At 41.4% G+C, this 17,917-nt stretch overlaps 1 protein-coding gene across 1 annotated transcript in view; it reads right to left on the bottom strand.

Annotated features, from left to right (window-relative positions):
- Nucleotides 1-4,043: 4,043 nt before the first annotated feature.
- Nucleotides 4,044-17,917, bottom strand: part of LAMA4 (laminin subunit alpha 4) — a 131,123-nt gene continuing 117,249 nt past the window's right edge. Inside the window, exons 31-38 of the mRNA XM_084827324.1 lie at nucleotides 17,671-17,864; nucleotides 17,259-17,448; nucleotides 15,841-15,996; nucleotides 15,194-15,353; nucleotides 14,244-14,374; nucleotides 10,049-10,142; nucleotides 8,845-8,964; nucleotides 4,044-6,575 (exon numbers count right to left, since the gene is read on the bottom strand). Coding sequence (XP_084683450.1) covers nucleotides 6,430-6,575; nucleotides 8,845-8,964; nucleotides 10,049-10,142; nucleotides 14,244-14,374; nucleotides 15,194-15,353; nucleotides 15,841-15,996; nucleotides 17,259-17,448; nucleotides 17,671-17,864 — 1,191 coding nt within the window. The 3' untranslated portion in view covers nucleotides 4,044-6,429. The remainder of the gene's footprint in view (nucleotides 6,576-8,844; nucleotides 8,965-10,048; nucleotides 10,143-14,243; nucleotides 14,375-15,193; nucleotides 15,354-15,840; nucleotides 15,997-17,258; nucleotides 17,449-17,670; nucleotides 17,865-17,917) is intronic.

Here is a 17,917-nt window from a genome sequence, read left to right on the forward strand (position 1 = left end):
GATATTTCTAAACCACAAGGGTGATTCTTTACACCAGTCTCTGGGAGGGTATAAAGAGAAGCTTACCAGAGTTCTTCTAGATGGAGGGCTCCTAGTGCTACCAATTAGAAAGAATTGCTGCCCAATGCCATCTTTTTCTCCTTAAGAGATTTTCTAAGGTAAGAAAAAACATGAAGTAGTGGGAAAACATAAGAAGGTTATGAGTGGCAGATGGCAAAGACTGGACCTGTGTGAACTTCCGTGAATGAGACAGGGTGATGGCACTATAAAAACCTTGTCTGAAATCTGGAAAAACCTCATTGCATATATATATGGAGATTGGTGGATGGAAAAAATCCTGTAAGAATTGCAAGGGGTTGTTCTTGCAGAGGATTTAGGCTAATAAGAGTTGCTGGGAGACAAAGGTTAACGCTAAGCAAGGTGAAACCCACATTAGCTCTAAAAACTAATATTCAACCTTATATCTTACTTTCACAGCATCCTTGTTGCACACTACACATAGTGAACATTCAGAGACATAAGACACCTAGTGAATACTCAAGAACATAAGATCAGATCCTGGGGCAAGCTACTTCAACATCCTGTTTCCAGCAATGGCCACACAGATGCCTGTGGGAAGCATTATTTCTGCTTATAGCAAAATGACCCCTTCTTGGATCACTGCCTTGTTGTGGCGAAGGGGCTTGCGTAACTCAGTGAAGCCATAAGCTATGCCGTGCAGGGCCACCCAAGACGGACAGGTCATGGCAGAGAGTTCTGACAAAATGTGGTCCACTGGAGAAGGAAATGGCAACCCACTCCAGTATTCTTGCCAAGAAAACCCCATGGAACATATCACAAGGCTAAAAGATATGACGCCGGAAGATGAGCCCCTCAGGTCGGAAGGTGTCCAATATACTACTGGGGAAGAGCAGAGGGTATTTCCAAGTAGCGCCAGAAAGAGTGAAGTGGCTGGGCCAAAGCCGAAAGGACACTCAGCTGTGGATGTGTCTGGTGGTGAAAAGAAAATCCGATGCTGTAAAGAACAATATTGTTTAGGAACCTGGAATGTACGATCAATGAATCAAGGTAAGCTGGAGGTGGTCAAACATGAGATGGCAAGATTGAACATCGACATCTTGGGAATTAGTGAACTAAAATGGACAGGCATGGGCGAATTTAATTCAGGTGACCATCATATCTACTATTGTGGGCAAGAATCCCTTAGAAGAAATGGAGTAGCACTCATAGTCAACAAAAGGGTGGGAAAAGCAGTACTGGGGTACAATCTTAAAAATGATAGAATGATCTCAGTACGATTCCAAGGCAAACCATTCAACATCACAGTAATTCAAGTCTATGCCCCCAACCACTGATGCCGAAGAAGCTGAGGTTGATCGGTTCTATGAAGACCTACAGCACCTTCTAGAACTCACACCAAAAAAAGATGTCCTCTTCATCATAGGGGATTGGAATGCTAAAGTAGGTAGTCAAGAAATCACTGGGATAACAGGCAGGCATGGCCTTGGTGTACAAAATGAAGCAGGACAAAAGCTAATAGAGTTTTGCCAAGGGAACACGCTGATCATAGCAAACACTCTTTTCCAACAGCACAAGAGACGACTCTACACATGGACATCACCAGATGGTCAATATCGAAATCAGATTGATTATATGTCCTTTGCAGCCAAAGATGGAGAAGCTCCATACAGTCAGTAAAAACAAGACCTGGAGCTGACTGTGGCTCAGATCATGAGCTTCTTGTTGCAAAATTTCGGCTTAAATTGAAGAATGTAGGGAAAACCACTAAACCATTCAGGTATGACCTAGATCATATCCCTTATGAATATACAGTGGAGGTGAGGAATAGATTTAAGGGATTAGACCTGATCGACAGAGTGCCTGAGGAACTATGGACGGAGGTCCATAACATTGTTCAGGAGCCAGCAACGAAATCCATCCCAAAGAAAAAGAAATGCAAGAAAGCCAAGTGGCTGTCTGATGAGGCTTTATAAGTAGCTGAGGAAAGAAGGGAAGCGAAAAGCAAGGGAGAAAGGGGAAGAGATATCCAACTGAATGCAGAGTTCCAGAGAATAGCAAGGAGAGACAAGAAGGCCTTCTTAAATGAACAATGCAAAGAAATCAAGGAAAACACCAGAATGGGAAAGACTAGAGATCTCTTCAAGAAAATCAGAGATCTCAAGGGAATGTTTTGTGCAAAGACGGGCATGATAAAGGACAAAGAAGGCAGGGACCTAACAGATGCAGGTGAGATTAAGAAGAGGTGGAAATAATACACAGAAGAACTATACAGGAAAGATCTTAATGTCCCTGATAGCCATGATAGTGCGGTCACTGAACTTTAGCCGGACATCCTAGAGAGTGAAGTCAAGTGGGCCTTAGGAAGCATTAGTAACAACAAAGCTAGCGGAGATGACAGTATTCCAGCTGAGCTATTTAAGATCCTAAAAGATGATGCTGTTAAAGTGCTGCATTCAATATGCCAACAAATTTGGAACACTCAACAATGGCCGCAAGACTGGAAAAGGTCAGTTTACATTCCAATTCCAAAGAAGGGCAACGCCAAAGAGTGTTCAAACTACCGCACAATTGCGCTCATTTCACATGCCAGCAAGGTGATGCTCAAAATCCTACAAGCTAGGCTTCAGCAGTATGCGAACCGAGAACTACCGGAAGTACAAGCTGGGTTTCGAAGAGGCAGAGGAACTAGAGATCAAATCGCCAACATTTGCCGGATCATGGAGAAAGCAAGAGAATTCCAGAAAAACATCTATTTCTGCTTCATTGACTACGCTAAAGCCTTTGATTGTGTGGATCACAACAAACTGTGGCAAATTCTTAAAGTGATGGGAGTACCAGACCACCTTACCTGTCTCCTGAGAAACCTGTACGAGGGTCAAGAAGCAACAGTAAGAACCAGACATGGAACAACCGAGTGGTTCAAAATTGGGAAAGGAGTACGACAAGGCTGTATATTGTCACCCTGCTTATTTAACTTATATGCAGAGTACATCATGAGAAACGCCGGGTTGGATGAATCAGAGGTCGGAATTAAGATTGCAGGGAGAATTATCAACAACCTCAGATACGCAGACGATACCACCCTAACGGCAGAAAGCGAAGAGGATCTAAAGTGCCTCTTGTTGAGGGTGAAAGAGGAGAGTGCAAAAGCTGGTTTGAAACTCAACATTAAAAAAACTAAGATCATGGCATCTGGCCCTATCACTTCCTGGCATATTGAAGGGGAAGAAATGGAAGCAGTGACAGATTTTACTTTCTTGGGCTCCAAGATCACTGCAGACGGTGACTGTAGCCATGAAATTAAAAGACGCTTGCTCCTTGGGAGGAAAGCTATGACAAACCTAGACAGCATAGTCAGAAGCAGAGACATCACCTTGCCGACAAAGGTCCGTCTAATCAAAGCTATGGTTTGCCCAGTAGTAATGTATGGCTGTGAGAGCTGGACTGTAAGGAAGGCTGAGCGCTGACGAATTGATGTTTTCGAACTGTGGTGCTGGAGAAGACTCTTACGAGTCCCCTGGACTGCAAGGAGGTCAAATCAGTCCATCCTACAGGAAATCAACCCTGAGTGCTCATTGGAAGGATAGATACTGAAGCTCAAGCTCAAATATTTTGGGCACCTAATGCAAAAACTCTCTGGAAAAGACCCTGATGCTGGGAAAGACTGAAGGCAAAAGGAGAAGGGGACGGCAGAGGATGAGATGGCTAGATAGCATCACCGATGCAATGAATATGAACTTGAGCACGCTCCGGGAGAGAGCGCAGGTCAGCAAGGCCTGGCGTGCTATGGTCCATGGGGTCACGAAGAGTTGGACACGACTGAACAACAACATAGCAAAATGAAAGCAAAAGCCTTTGAGATATAGGATTCTATTATTTGAACAAAAAAATGGCATTTGGATCTTAGAACGCTTAAAATAGTTTTAAAATAAAGGCTCATGCAAATCAATGTGCTTGGTATAGCTTGTCTTAAGGGAAGTTGGAGAATGATTTGAGAAATTTTGAAAAGGAAAATGGTTATTGTGCACCAATATTCATTCATTTATTATATTTCTATACTGCCCCATAGTCAAAGCTCTCTGGGCAGTTCACAGACATTAACGTATTTTCTAACAGTAGCAGAAAAGTTATAAATTCTTAACTTTACCTCCACTTATAATTACAATTCCTTTTCCATATAGTGAAAATCTCATTTCCCAATAATAGCACTAAGGATGGAATTATCTATCCCCTTGTTTGTTCCTCTTTTCTACATGAGGCATTTATTGTGCAGTCATGATTCCTTAGTCATGGTTGTTTACGGGCTCTTTAGACAATCTTGTGATCGTCCAGTTTTGAGTCTGTTTTTTCAGAGTACTTTCCAGGTTTTTTTAAAAATGGGAAAAATGGGGTATTATTTCTTAAAACACTGTTTCTACTTGTGTATTTGCATTATTCTACTATAGCACAGCACCACCTAGAGGTTATATAGCAGAGAAGGAGGAAAGGAAAAGCTCTTTCTGTAGAGTTTGGATATCAATTCTGTGACAAAACAAAGAAGATACAGTGATTAACAGCCTCGTGTAAAAAAGCTTGTAGTTTAACTAGATCTAAGAAATACACAAAAACAATAAGACAGGGACTTAAAAGATGATTTTTTGTGAAGCATGTCTATTACATAATTTATTCTGTAACGTACATGTAACAGATGAATTCAGTACAAACCATGAACAGAATCAACTCATGCCATTGACATAGCTCCTGTGCATGATGCATCCCAATAGTGCTTAATAGAGACCTATTTTTCCTCTCTCCTCACATATGCATATATCTGGTTACATGCATGAATAGCACAGCTGGATATGAGAAAGAAAGGGAGTCCTCTGCTTGCTTCCAGTATCTCAAGCCAGCCCTGTCTCCAGCTGTGCCTTACAAGTCATTTATGATCTGACAAGCATGAGCAACTAGTATCAGGCAGAGAAGAGGGGACTGGATGGGGATACTGGGATTCTCTGTATGTGTTTGCTGGGACTGCAGTGGATTGTGACCAAAGGCTGGCTTAGGGCAGGGGTGTTGGATCTCCTCCAGCACGACGTCTGAATTCAATTTCAGAGACGCTCTAGCATATTTTAGCTTAAATATTTGAACGCCAGTAACTGAGACTTAGGAATGAGGGATGATCTAGAAAAGCTGGGAAACCACCAACAGACTGGCAGTTGGGGGAAAGGGGGTGAGCCAGTGGAGTAGGGCGTGGTCATCTAAGAACATAAGAAGAGCCCTGCTGAATCAGACCAAGGGTGCATCTAGTCCTGCATTCTGTTCACACAGTGGCCAACTAGCTGCCTGTGGGAAACCCACAAGCAGGACACAAGCGCAATAGCACCCTCCCACTCATCTTCCCCAGCAACTGGTGTACAGAGGCTCACTGTCTCTGGAACTGGAGGGAGCACATAGCCATCAACACTGGTAGTCATTGATAGCGTTTTTCTCCAGGATGGGCTGGGGAATGAGGAATGCTGGTGGGCTAGAATTTGTTCACGGGCCCATATAGAATGAACTAAAATATCAAGATCTTCCTGTTAAGCTGTTAACAATTGCACTGTATTTGTTTGTAACCTATGGACATTTCAGTCATCTTAATTACATATAGCAAGGCTCACCACCCAGGCTCAGCTGGGACAAAACTGATAAAACAAATTATAGTGGAGAGAAACAAACCCATACTTGAAAGTGCAGCTTTTGGGCCAAGTCAAGCAAGGGATTTCCAGCCTCCACTGCTGACAATAAACAGTCACAATTGGAGAAAAGGAATTCTCTGTCTGGAGCCTATGCTGTGGAGGGTATTCCCTCAGGTGCACTGCAGTGAGCTTAGGGTTGTTGATTCACAGATCAGCTGTAAACCTGTTTAGAGTTAGGCATGCCTAAACCTCTTATTTCATTAGGGTTAGGTGCACCCACAGCTGCATAGGATTGGGATGATAATCTTCATTCCCCAGTTGCTACACCAGAGATGGCCTCTCTATATACCTCATAGGAATACAGGAAGCTGCTTTATACTGAGTCCATCTAGCCCAGCATTGTCAGCACTGACTGACCGAGGCTCTGCAGGCTTTCAGGCAGAAGTTTTCCTGCCCTACCTGGAGATAGCGGGTACAGAACCTTCTATGTACAGAGCATGTGTTCTACCCATTGAGCAATGGCCCTGCCCCTAAACCTCAGGATTTGGTGCACTGCAAATTTTTAAAGGCTTCTGTTTTTGGCAGCAAATTCCCAGTAGTGATTATAAGCATAATGCTTTATCATTTATATATACCGAGCTATATATTTTCATCTCTTTGGTGCTGAAGATTGAACCCAGCACAGCTTCTTCTTCTTCCTGTGCTCCTTTCATGCTGTACCGGTCCTTGCAGTTCTGTAGATATCAGCTTTTCAGGCGGCAGGACAAACATTGATGCTCACGGCACCACTGACCAAAGCTGCCTTGCTGAAACTTACTGGCCTTTCATCAATCATAAAGTTACGGATGCATCCAGTGAAGGAATTGCGTGTGGTTAGGCTGAATGTCAGGAGGGCTTCTGTAGAGAGGTTAAAAAATACAAACATAATCATAGGTTGCTGAAATAAGATTAAAATATCTACAATATCTGAGGTGGCTTAACAAAAAGTGGCACAACTGTGTAAAACCTAGAATTGACTTGTTTTAAATGCACTGCCATTGCCTTATTTTGATTTCTACCAGATTTTTAAAATTACCTGCTTAATGACTCTTAACGAAAACTTTTCTGTCAATTACAAGTTTTAATAGTATTGTTGAATCATTCTGATGGTTTTCTACAACAAATGGTTGTAGAATGCCCAGGGAAGGGGGTGGGCAGCTGGTGACTTTCCTGCTGCCTCCTCCCCCTGGCAGCTGCCTGTGCCTTGCAAAAAACCTCCCCTAAAGGTTGAGGTCTTGCTGAAGGAGGTAGGCCATGGCACAAGAGTAAGCTGACCATATTTCCTTGAGACAAAAACGGGATGAAGTTTTTATTAAAGCAGAGAGTTCCGCTGTAATTAAAAAATACCTAGCAGCCTGTTGAACCGAAATATGAGTCTGAAAAGTCCGAATCGATCTGAATGTCGGGCAGAAAGAATCTCTATGGGCGGAATGATGGTAGAAATAACAGTAAGACTCGCCCTCCTGGCTCCCACACACTGAATGGGGCTTAGCGACCGCCTCTTGAATTCCCCGCCATTGCAGACAAGCCGGGGGCGGTGTCTGATCGTCGCCAGCTCAAGAAGCCTGGCCCTGACTGGATAAAGTAAATGGAACTTCCTCTTTCATCACAGTAGTAGTTTTACTGCACGTATTGATTAGCATAGAGCCTTATGATAAACGCGTTCAGTTTTTTACAAAAAATTAAAAGCGGGACAAAATTGACGTTTATATTAAAACGACGGGACGGTCGGGAAATATGAAAAAACGGTACTGTCCTGTTTAAAACTACGTATGGTCAGCCTACACAAGAGGCTTAGGGGGAATTCCCAAAATTGGGCAGGAGGCATGTTTTTTTGAGTGGAGTTTTTCAGGATTTTTTAGCTGTAAGGTTTGGCAGTGATCACTACATCTATTCCTTGCCCTTGGGCTTGGAAGGGGTGTATAAAAGTGTTTAAGCATTCTGCTTAAAATTGTAATTGGTGTTCCAGTTGCATTTTGTTTTCTCACGCTGACTCTTATATAAAACGGAGATTAGGATGTACAAAGAATATCAGCTCCAGGGAAGCTCTGTGGTAGAGCACACACTTTGCACACGCAGAAGGTCCTTGGCATTTAATCCTTGGCGTGTCCAGTAGGGTGGATAAAGTCCCTGTCTGAAATTCCGGGAAAACCTCTTTCAATCAGCGCACACCATACTGAGCTAATAGTCTGACTTGGTATAAGGCAGCTTCCTGTGTCCCTAATATTTTTGCATGTGCATAATATTAGTATTTATGTAATATGTTCTGTTCTGTGACTGCTAGTGAAGCTTATTATGGGAGGAGCCTATTCTGAATAGATAAATTCATATGTACAATGTTATCTGTATTTTGTAATACCGTGAATAGAACCCTATTTCTATGTGGAGACCAACATGATTTATTAATATTGCCTGTCTGAATAGGGTTTTGTGGTGAGCATTAAAAGGTTTTCATTTTCAGTTAAGAAGGTAGCAGGTTTGGGCTTTTTCTTGTTTGTGAAGTCTTTGGGCTATGTGATTTTTCCTTGTGATGTGGAATGGATGAAAACATGCTCTAACGGTTCTATTCCATGCTAGGAGCTACCAAGATACTCAATTATTAGTGGCTTTATTAATTGACTTTCAAGACATATAGAAATAGCAATACATGTTTCTAGTATAAAATGAAAGTTTCTGTTGAGGGTAGTTTACTAATTAAATCACAAATTGTTGAAATTATCAGAGCTGAAGGCACATGAAATCCCAAGAGGTTGATGCAACTACTGAACATAAGGGATAAACCTCATGAACTTGACCATTACTGTAGCATAGGTCTATAGGTCACTTTGTTACATTAAAAAAAACATTTCCGCACTTCTGCATACAAGAAATTTCCAAGTTTTGTATTCAGTGAATAGAAAAGTATTACTTGAGAAGGAGATTAATGTTTCAACAAAACATAGAGATACACAGAATTACACAAAATATGGAAATTTGCTAAGTGAATGAAAAACACAAGGAATATGTGTACACAAGGAAAAATACAAGGAATATAAGGATTTTTACTTTACAGAAGAAAAAAAATCTTTAAAAATATGAACTGGGTTAATTGTTGGAAATAAAGTTTAAAAATGATGATAAATCTTACCTGGTACTCCTCCAACAAAAACAGGCTCCCTGTGGTCAATTGATCTTGGATTTAATGGTCCTACGACATGATTCACTTCAGAATCTACATCCAGCTGCACGACATTAGCATCTCGAATAACTGTCATGCAAAGCAAAGAAGAAGAATATGGACCACTGCTAATCTTTCTGCTTTTTATTGCATATGGAGTATACATTATTTCACAAATATACTTGAAAGGACCAAAAAAATCCTGAAGAAGTAGGCACTGGAAAAATCCTGGACCTGCTCTCCCACAGCTGATAGTCACAGCATGGTTCTTATAATTCCAAGAGCCAATGGCAGTCATACTAGCAAGCTATAGCTCAATGGTAAAGCACATGCTTGTTGTGGAAGGCTCCAGTTCAAGTGCACGGGGGTGTGTGTGGCTCTCGAAATGTTTTAGCCTACAACTCCCATGATCCCTCACCATTGCCTATGCTGGTTAGGGTTAATTGGAATTGTAGGCCCAAACATCTGGAGGGCTTCAAGCTGCCCGCCCCTGCTCCAGTTAGAGGATTCTAGGTAGCAGAGCTTGGAAAGCCTTATGCCTGAGAGCCTGGTGAACCACTGCCAGTCAGAACAGACACTATGAAATTAAATAGGCCATAACCATGGATTGATATGATAGCACTTATAGCTGGTGTATTCTGACAGACACGTCTTAGTTTATGCCACTAAGACACATAACACACCTTAGACTACTTGTTGCACTGATAAATCCTTGACCCAAAAGCTCACACACAAAGACACAACTTGCATACACATTTCACACACACATACACACAGAGCCATGCACGTAGCAGCCAATGGGCTGGAGCATGGAAATACATGATGTTGTGTGGCATTAAGGATCGGTAAACTGTCCTAGATATTACGGAAGATGAAGGGGGCTTAATTGTATAATCGCCATTTTCAGCAGCAGCCAAACACTTAATAAATGTGTATTTCCAGCCCTGGTTTATTGGGCCTATTGTGCAGGATGGGTTAAACATACTTCAGTTCTATACTCTTCAGCAAGTAACCATAACTCAGTGTTTGAACAACAGAATCTCGGAGATGTTGTCACTCCCTTTTGCAGGCTCTGAACATTGCCTGATTTGCCGGCACGCCTGGCCTTATTTAGACTAAAAGGAAGGGAGGATCAGGTATCACCATCATTAATACAGCTTCAGGGTTTACTCACCTGCAATTCTGTGCCATCTGCCATCACAGATATTCTGTTTTGGCATAACTGAAGTTGAAAAGTCTTTGATTCCATTGTTCAGCTTCACAATAATCTGGCAAAACCATTTAATTCACATTTAGAATTAATTTTGCATTCAAACATTATCTTAAACCAGTGTAAATCAAACTTTTTATGGTCTCAGAGTAGGCTAGCATGGAATTCTGGGGCTTCTTCACATGGAGCTTTTATACTGCTATTGAGATTGCTCACTCATGGAAGTTTGCGAGCCCTTTAGATGACTTCGTTAACCTCCAGGGTGTTAACCTCTCCTGCACTAAATGACTTTTATTCCATTGTTAAAAAGATCGGAGATAATGAGCTATTGAATTACCATGCTTCAGTTCCACTTGAGTTCCCTCCATGAAAAAGGAAAAGCCACAATAAGAGGAGCTACACCAATTAACCATATGGAAGACTCAGATAAGGAGGAAAAGGAGAGAAGAAGGAAGCGTGTGTAAATGAGTCTGTCGTGATTCTGCATTTAAAATGGAAGCAAAAAGCCCCGTTTTAAATGTAGGATTTTAGGTTGGTGTAGAGATGCTCCTAGAGGCACAAGGACTATAGTACTTCCTCACTGAATACCTTGTACTTAAGATGCAATCCTATGTGCACTTTACCTGAGAACAAGCCTCCTTGAATTCAATGGGAATTACTTCTGAGTAGACATGTATAGGATTGCACTGATAATACTTTAACCATATTTTGTTACATTTCAATCTGAAGCAACACACAAGCATACGAATTCATTAGGAAATGTGGAGTTAAAATGGTGGCAACATTGTGAATGAAGAACGTGTACTATCGTTATCTGTCTTAAGAGTGTTTGCTCACTTCCAATGCTTTTTGAAAAGTGTAATGTTTTCATGTAGATATTTCTGGATGGCTATTAGATTTTTTTCATAATTGTACTTTCAACCAAGTAACTGTACATGTTTTGGAACCAACAAACTAGGTTCGCGTTGTACTGATTAAACCTGTAGCCTTTCTAGGTTCTGCAAACAGAAACATTTTGAACATAAAGGGTAAGGTCAGTTAATGAATGGTGAATGCATGGTGGAAAGCACCATGTAAACAAACTCTATAGTGATGCAGTTTTTAAAAGTATCTTCATCATGGGCTTATTTGCAAAGAAACAAACTCTTTGGTTTCAAACTTAATGTAATTATAATACATTTGGGCAGAGCAATCCTAATCCGCAGATTTGCTGGCTTAGGGTGGGTTAGGATGGGATGGAGGCACCCTCCCTCTGGGAGAGAAGAGGTCTGCCAGCACGGTGAGTGTGCGGGCTCTGCCCACTGCACCAGCCCTGTTCTGCCTGTGGAAAGTTCCTCGAATGGAAAACTATAGCTGGCAGTAATCCTGCTGTGGCCAAAATGGGATGTTCTGGGGGGTGGGTGCGTAAGGAAGGGGTTTGGGATGAAGTGGTAGAAATGCAGCTTTATTTCTCCCCAGCACCATTTAGGATTACACTGTAAAGTCCCATCTAGTCACCTGCGGTTCCTTCCCTGCCCACCTACAAGCGTTACTCTGCACACGGGAGTTTCCTGCTTTCAACTCCTCCTCGCCTTTGGCAGCCTTTCCGTGAGAAGAAAGCTGTTTTGGGAGAAGGGCTACACATGCCTAATAAAAGAACCAATTAGATTAGCTCGATAGCATTTAGATAGTTCAGCTTCACATATATGGTTTCAGTGATTCTTGCAAAAGTTTCAAAAATCGGTGAATATAGATTTCCCCAAACTGCAAACAGGGAGATGAGGCTGAGAAATAGTGCTTGGGCTATGGCCACCTAGGGGGTATTTCCACCAGCGATTTGGTCCGATCCGGCTGCATGTTGAGGTCGTTAGGGATACATGACATTGTGGCCATCCAGCAGCCACCCAGGAGCTTATCAGGGAAAAACCAGATTTCCTGAGATTGCTTAAAGTCTGATTCTTTTCCTTAAGTCAGGTTCTCCCTGGTATAGTTGTTGCATGCCCCAACCCCCGCATGTAGCTTGGGTATGCTAGCCCTGCCCAGGGTGTGCCTTTCGCTGTGACCCCAGTCAAGGGGTGTTTCCTCCCATTGTGCTGAATGAGGCTTGCCCTCTCAGCGACCACAGAAATAACAGAGAAGCACCTCAATTGACATGGCACATATCAAAGCCCAATTCCTTAAATGCAATTAAGTGTGAACTTGAGGCTCCGATCCATTGCCTTAGGACATAACTCCTTATAGAGATCTTGTGCGTTAAAATGGAGGCTGGTTTTGGTCCCTTTCCCCAAAAAACCCATTAGTGTCTCCTCAGAAGTATCTCCCATTGTGGTCAATGAGGCCCATATCAGAATGTACAGAGATTCCCCCTCAACTGAAATGGCACACTTTAAAGCCCAGGTCCTTAAGTGCGATTAAGTGATCAAGCGCAATCTCGAGGCTCTGATCCATTGCCTTAGGAAGTACTTCACAGCTTCATTATAGATATTCTGCAGGTTACGATGGGGGTTGGTTTCTGTCTTTGTGTTCACTGGTCTCTTTCCCACAACAAACCATTACCATCTCCTCAGAAGTAACTCCTGTTGTGGTCAATGAGGTCCTGTGGGTTAAAATGGGGGTTGGTTTCCATCTTTGTGTTCTCCCCCGCCTTTCCCAGCGCAAGCATATGTGTGTCTACTCAGAAGTAACTGAGTAGTTAGATCCCATTGTGCTCAATGAGGCTTGCTCTTGAAATGCATCTGGACTTTCAGGGGAAAGAAGAAAGGGGGGGGAGAGGGGGGAAGCCTCTCTTATTGGCTGAGCAGCCCCTGCCAGTCAGATGATGTTCACTCCAACCCCCACCCCGACCAGAGAGTATGTTCTGTGAAGCAATTTTTACTGATCCAGAGAATCTGCTCGTGGAGCCCTGCTCACAGCAAAGCTGATTCCTTTTAAAAATCTGGTTCTGCTCCATTAGCTTCTCCTTCAGTTGTCGTGGAAACGTGGCCCTAGTGAGTTTTTGGCTAAGATATGATTTGAACCAGGGTCTCCCAGGTCACACTCTTAGCTACTACAGTACACTAGCACCACCGTCCATAGGGCAGAATCTAATGGCGTGCTTATGCCCTTACTGACTCTTTTCTGCCCTGCCAATACCCTTCCACAAGCGATGGGTCCTGCCAATTCTGTTGCTCAAGTGGGACCCACCGCTTACACTTTTAATGCTTACATTAAAAACATGTATGCTTTTAATGTAAGGGACATTTAATGCTTCCTAGGGAAAGCCGTGAAACAACAAGAAATGCTCATTTCTGGAAGGAGGCAGGTCAGCGGAACTCCCTTATATGAGCTCTGCCAACCTCCCTCCTTCCAGAAATGAGTGTTTCTGCTCATTTCAGGTTGCCAGGGAAGTGCTAAATTGCTGCTGTGCAAGCGATGGGGGCCAGTTGCCCAATGGAATTGGCAGGATGGAACAGAATTGGCAGGGGCGGAGGTGCCCCATTGGATTGTATTTTGCATATATTTGCAAAATATTTGCATATATTTAAAAAGTATAAAATCAATTGGTTTTCAGAATCACATAGCACTAGCACAGTACATTATAAAATTCTTAGGGAAAGTATGATTTTCCCTAAGGTTTTGCCCCACCCCCCTCAGATTTTGTTTGTACTTCAGTCTCTGGCTTTTCTCTCACTTCCACACATGTTATTCAAGAACTGTTACACACACACACACACACACACGCACACACGTCTGAGTAGAGCTTTGATATTTTGGATGCATGCTATAAATAAATAATCCGAAAGTGAAGAAAAGTTACCTAACCTGTAGCAGTGTACAGCACAGCCCATTTGTAGCAGTTATACATTTTTGATGCGTTCCTAAGGCAGCACCACCAAGATGTCAGCGTTCTTTCCTTTCATCTTAACACACAACTTTTTTTTATTGAAGCTATACCTGAAATGCTTTGATGTTATGTTGACAGCTGACTCTTTATGTACCTTAAACTGAAGAACTACAGTTGGGGCATATTTTGCCTCTTCTAGTTAGGTGGGGTTACCTATTTCAGAAACTAGAACCTGTTTATATTAAGACTGAGTTTTGGTTTGTACAGAAATGCACATGACAGAAAGAGAATAGGGTATTCCATTTGGAAAGGCATTCATAGAAGAATGTGAAGGGAATTATTAGTCCTTCCTCATACCTGTCCTTGTTTCATGTGTATGTTCAGGAACTCTCCGTTTACACTGTGTGCGTGCATTAGGATTCCTGAACTGCTTCGAGGACGGATTTCAAAAACAACTTCAAATTTCAGACCCAAACTGAAGGATTCATCTGCAATGGGAAATCAATTGTGAAACTACTCATCTGATACAGGACATGAAGATCTAACTATGGCTTCCAATTCTGGATATATCTTTTTTTTTATCTTGGATTTTTCTTTTTCATTTTGTAACCTCAAGGAATGTCTATTCTTAGGAGTCATATCCTGCAATTCTGACTTTGAATATTTTGCCTTAGTTTGCATTGTATATACTAAAGGAACCTCAATCACCATTTGAACAATGTGCTGGTGCTGTGAGATAGTGCCTGACAGTTACTCACCTCAAGATTGATAAATGTTGAAATGTACTATCTCTTTTCCACAAAAAACATTAAAAAGTATTTTAAAGCTTCAATGCTATATCCACTTACTTGGGAGTAAGACCCATCGAATTCAATGGGACTTAGTTTTAAGTAGACGTGTATAGGACTGCACTGTTAATGGCCTTATCCTACCATCTGCCATATAAGCAGAGTGATATTTGTGGTGACATTCACAGTTCCTCTGCCAGAGCAAAGTCAAAGCTTACAGCATTGTGCTAATGGCTGGACCTGATCAGGGTATTTTGACAGCAATAGCGCTGCCCCTGCTATGGTTGCAAGACTCTCTGCCTCCAATGCAACAGAGTATGTGGAGCAGGTGAAGGGATGGAGCAAATTATTCCACTGTGTGCCAAGAAGGTGGCAGGAAACCCAGCAAAATTTTAAAACAAATATTTGAAAATCAATCTAATTATCTCTGTGCTCTTCACAAATAGACAATTGATATGAATACAGACATCACTCTGATGTAACAGTCATAAAAATAGTCAATGACTAGTGACATGTTACCAAGAATAATATATCCTCCTTCTGATGAAAAATATGTTCCTTCTTCTGATGGTCCTTCAAAACAAGGAGTTACACTAAATGTCTGTGAAGGAGAAGTGACCGGCCTTCCATTGAGCTGTAAAGTGCCGAGACAACCGCTAAAACTGTAGACTGAGTTAATCTGTGAAGACAAAATGAAGATTAAGTAAAATGGCTGTATAAGGAAAAGAGAAATCCTTTGGTCTTTCTATATGATTTAGGTGTACAATTGTTTATAAATCCTACAGACACAGCCTTCCATTTTAGGTAAAGAAATGGAAAGCCAAGAAGGATGGAGGGAGTACAAAACTATGGTGTGCTTGATTCTTGGTGTTAGTTACAGTAGTCCCACTGAATTCAGTGGGACTGAATTCAACGGGCCTCATGCCGCAGTCCTGTCCAGACTTACCTGAGAGTAAGTGCCACTGAACATGGTGGGACTTACTTCTGAGTAAACATGCATAGGATTGTGCGGTCAGGATTGTCACTGTGCTGTAGCCTTATCTGAAAGATTTGGTAAAACATCCAATAGTATGCTGACTTTCAGTTTATCTCTTTAGTTGGGGGTGGTGGTTAGCTTCTTAATAAATATATTGATTCATGCTTTATTGTGGGAAAAATACTTTTACCTGGATATTTTTGGCAGCTTTTCCTGGTGCCACACCCCCTATGTAAAAAGGGCTAGCAACGTGCCATGTATTATCAAAAGAAGAAAGGCTGTCTTCTAGTACTCGAAGACCATCAATTACCAAGCGGCCAGTATTTTTCTCCCGAACAAACATTACCTAAAAAACAACAACCCCAACATGCTTAGCTCAAAGAGGCTGAAAAACATATAACTGTATAGCATAATAATTTTTTAAAGAGAAGATTGTTCAATTTATTCTGCACCTCTGATAATTCTTCATCCCCCCACTTAAAAATAACAGGCTGATGATCCAATGTTTTGTTTACATTCACAAAAACAGTAGAATAAGAATCGTAGACCTATTTACCTGGGAGCAAGACCCATTTAACTCAATAGGACTTAGTTCTGAGTAGTCATGTATTGGACTGCACTGTTTCTTTCCCCAATTCTTATGGAAGAAGTCCTATAAATGTATACACTAGCTATGTATTTCTTATAGATGTGTATAAATCATATACATTTATGGAACTTTCAGGTAAGCTGTTGCTGGTTTGGACCTTCATAGTACGGTGTTGTGCTGTTATTGTTCCTCTTTGTTTTATTTTGATTTATATTGTTGTATTGTTACTGTTTTTTATTGCAATGTTAGCTGCTCTGGAGGTTTTGAGGCAGAAGAGTGAGGTATGATGGGAGAAAAATGTAATAAATAATGAGTTCACATAGTTTTGCTGCCAATTATTTTCTGCTTACCACATCTGTCTTTTCAAGTGTTAACAATCTGCATGTAGCTTTATTTTGCCTCTGATGTCCTACTGATGTTAGATTCTTTAACAATGCTACTTGGATGAAGACTAACATACACCATTCTGGATCTTTTGCTAAGGATGGATTTAGGTAGTAAATATCAGGCATCTTCAGAATGAAATCAGATGCATTCAGGTGTAGAGATGTTTATTAACATTTTCAAAAGATATGCAATAGAACTGGCAAAAGAGCCCAGCCTAGTAAGGTATGGGAGGTTACGGTAGATTTGGATAACGATTTTCCCTGTAACAAATGAAAATGTTTACCGTCATGACGTAGTGAGGAAAAACAGAGTGAAATTATTGTAACCACAAAACACTTTGTTTGTTGAACCCTTTCAGACAATCTGAAATTGCCGCAGGCTCATTGAGAAACGTCACTGTCTGAATCCACCATAATCAGATCATGAATGATTACGTTATATTCTTTCCCAAGAATTGTGGTATGACTCGACAGGTGTATATATGAAAGCTATATTATTCATCATCATGATTAAGTCTGTATTTTATTGTAATAAACCCCAATGAACCACTAATACAGATTCTATTTTGAGGGGGTGGGGGGATAGTGGTTTTCTAAAGCATGCTATGGTTGTGTTTCCTGCCCCTAACTTACATTGTGCCATTGGTCATCATTGTACTTCTCTTGAGTTCTAATTCTTAATTTTTGGTGGCCACTATTAAAAATAAAAATCAGCCGGCCATGGGCAATGAAGAGGGCCATGAAATGTTCCTCCTCTTGATCAGAGATGTAGAAGATCATTCCATGGGATGAATGAGTCTTCAGCATAATGGAGAACTGAGATCTGTAAAAAACAACAACAATGGAATGTGAATGGAAATCAGTGCACAACAGCCTGTACAGCGAAGGGGAAAAATGTATACAGCATACTGAGAAAAATACTTGTGCAATGTCAAAAATACCTCTAGTTAGCTTAGTTTTTATTTCCTCAGATTTGTAAATATGTAAAGCTTTAAAAATATATATATCACAAGTATATCACACTAGATTTATTATCTCACTGTACCTTTCATTGAAATCCTTTGGTAAGTAATCAAATTCTTGCCGGCTATTTGCTGTTCCTCCAAACAGATACGTATGTTCAGCTGCTTTGGGGCTGTTGGAGAAGTGACAGTGTGGGTCCCTCTGAGCTCTCAGCTCTTGATCTATTTTGTCTGTGCTTGATGGAAACTGTGATGGTCCTTCATTGTCTTTTCCAATCTTCATACAAAGGAAGTCATAAATTAGTTCTCTGTAAGTTGCTGCACAATTTT

The sequence above is a fragment of the Heloderma suspectum genome, chromosome 1 (assembly GCF_057233095.1).
Source record: "Heloderma suspectum isolate Gila_16-S chromosome 1, 16-S_ref, whole genome shotgun sequence".
Taxonomy (NCBI): Eukaryota; Metazoa; Chordata; class Lepidosauria; order Squamata; family Helodermatidae; genus Heloderma; species Heloderma suspectum.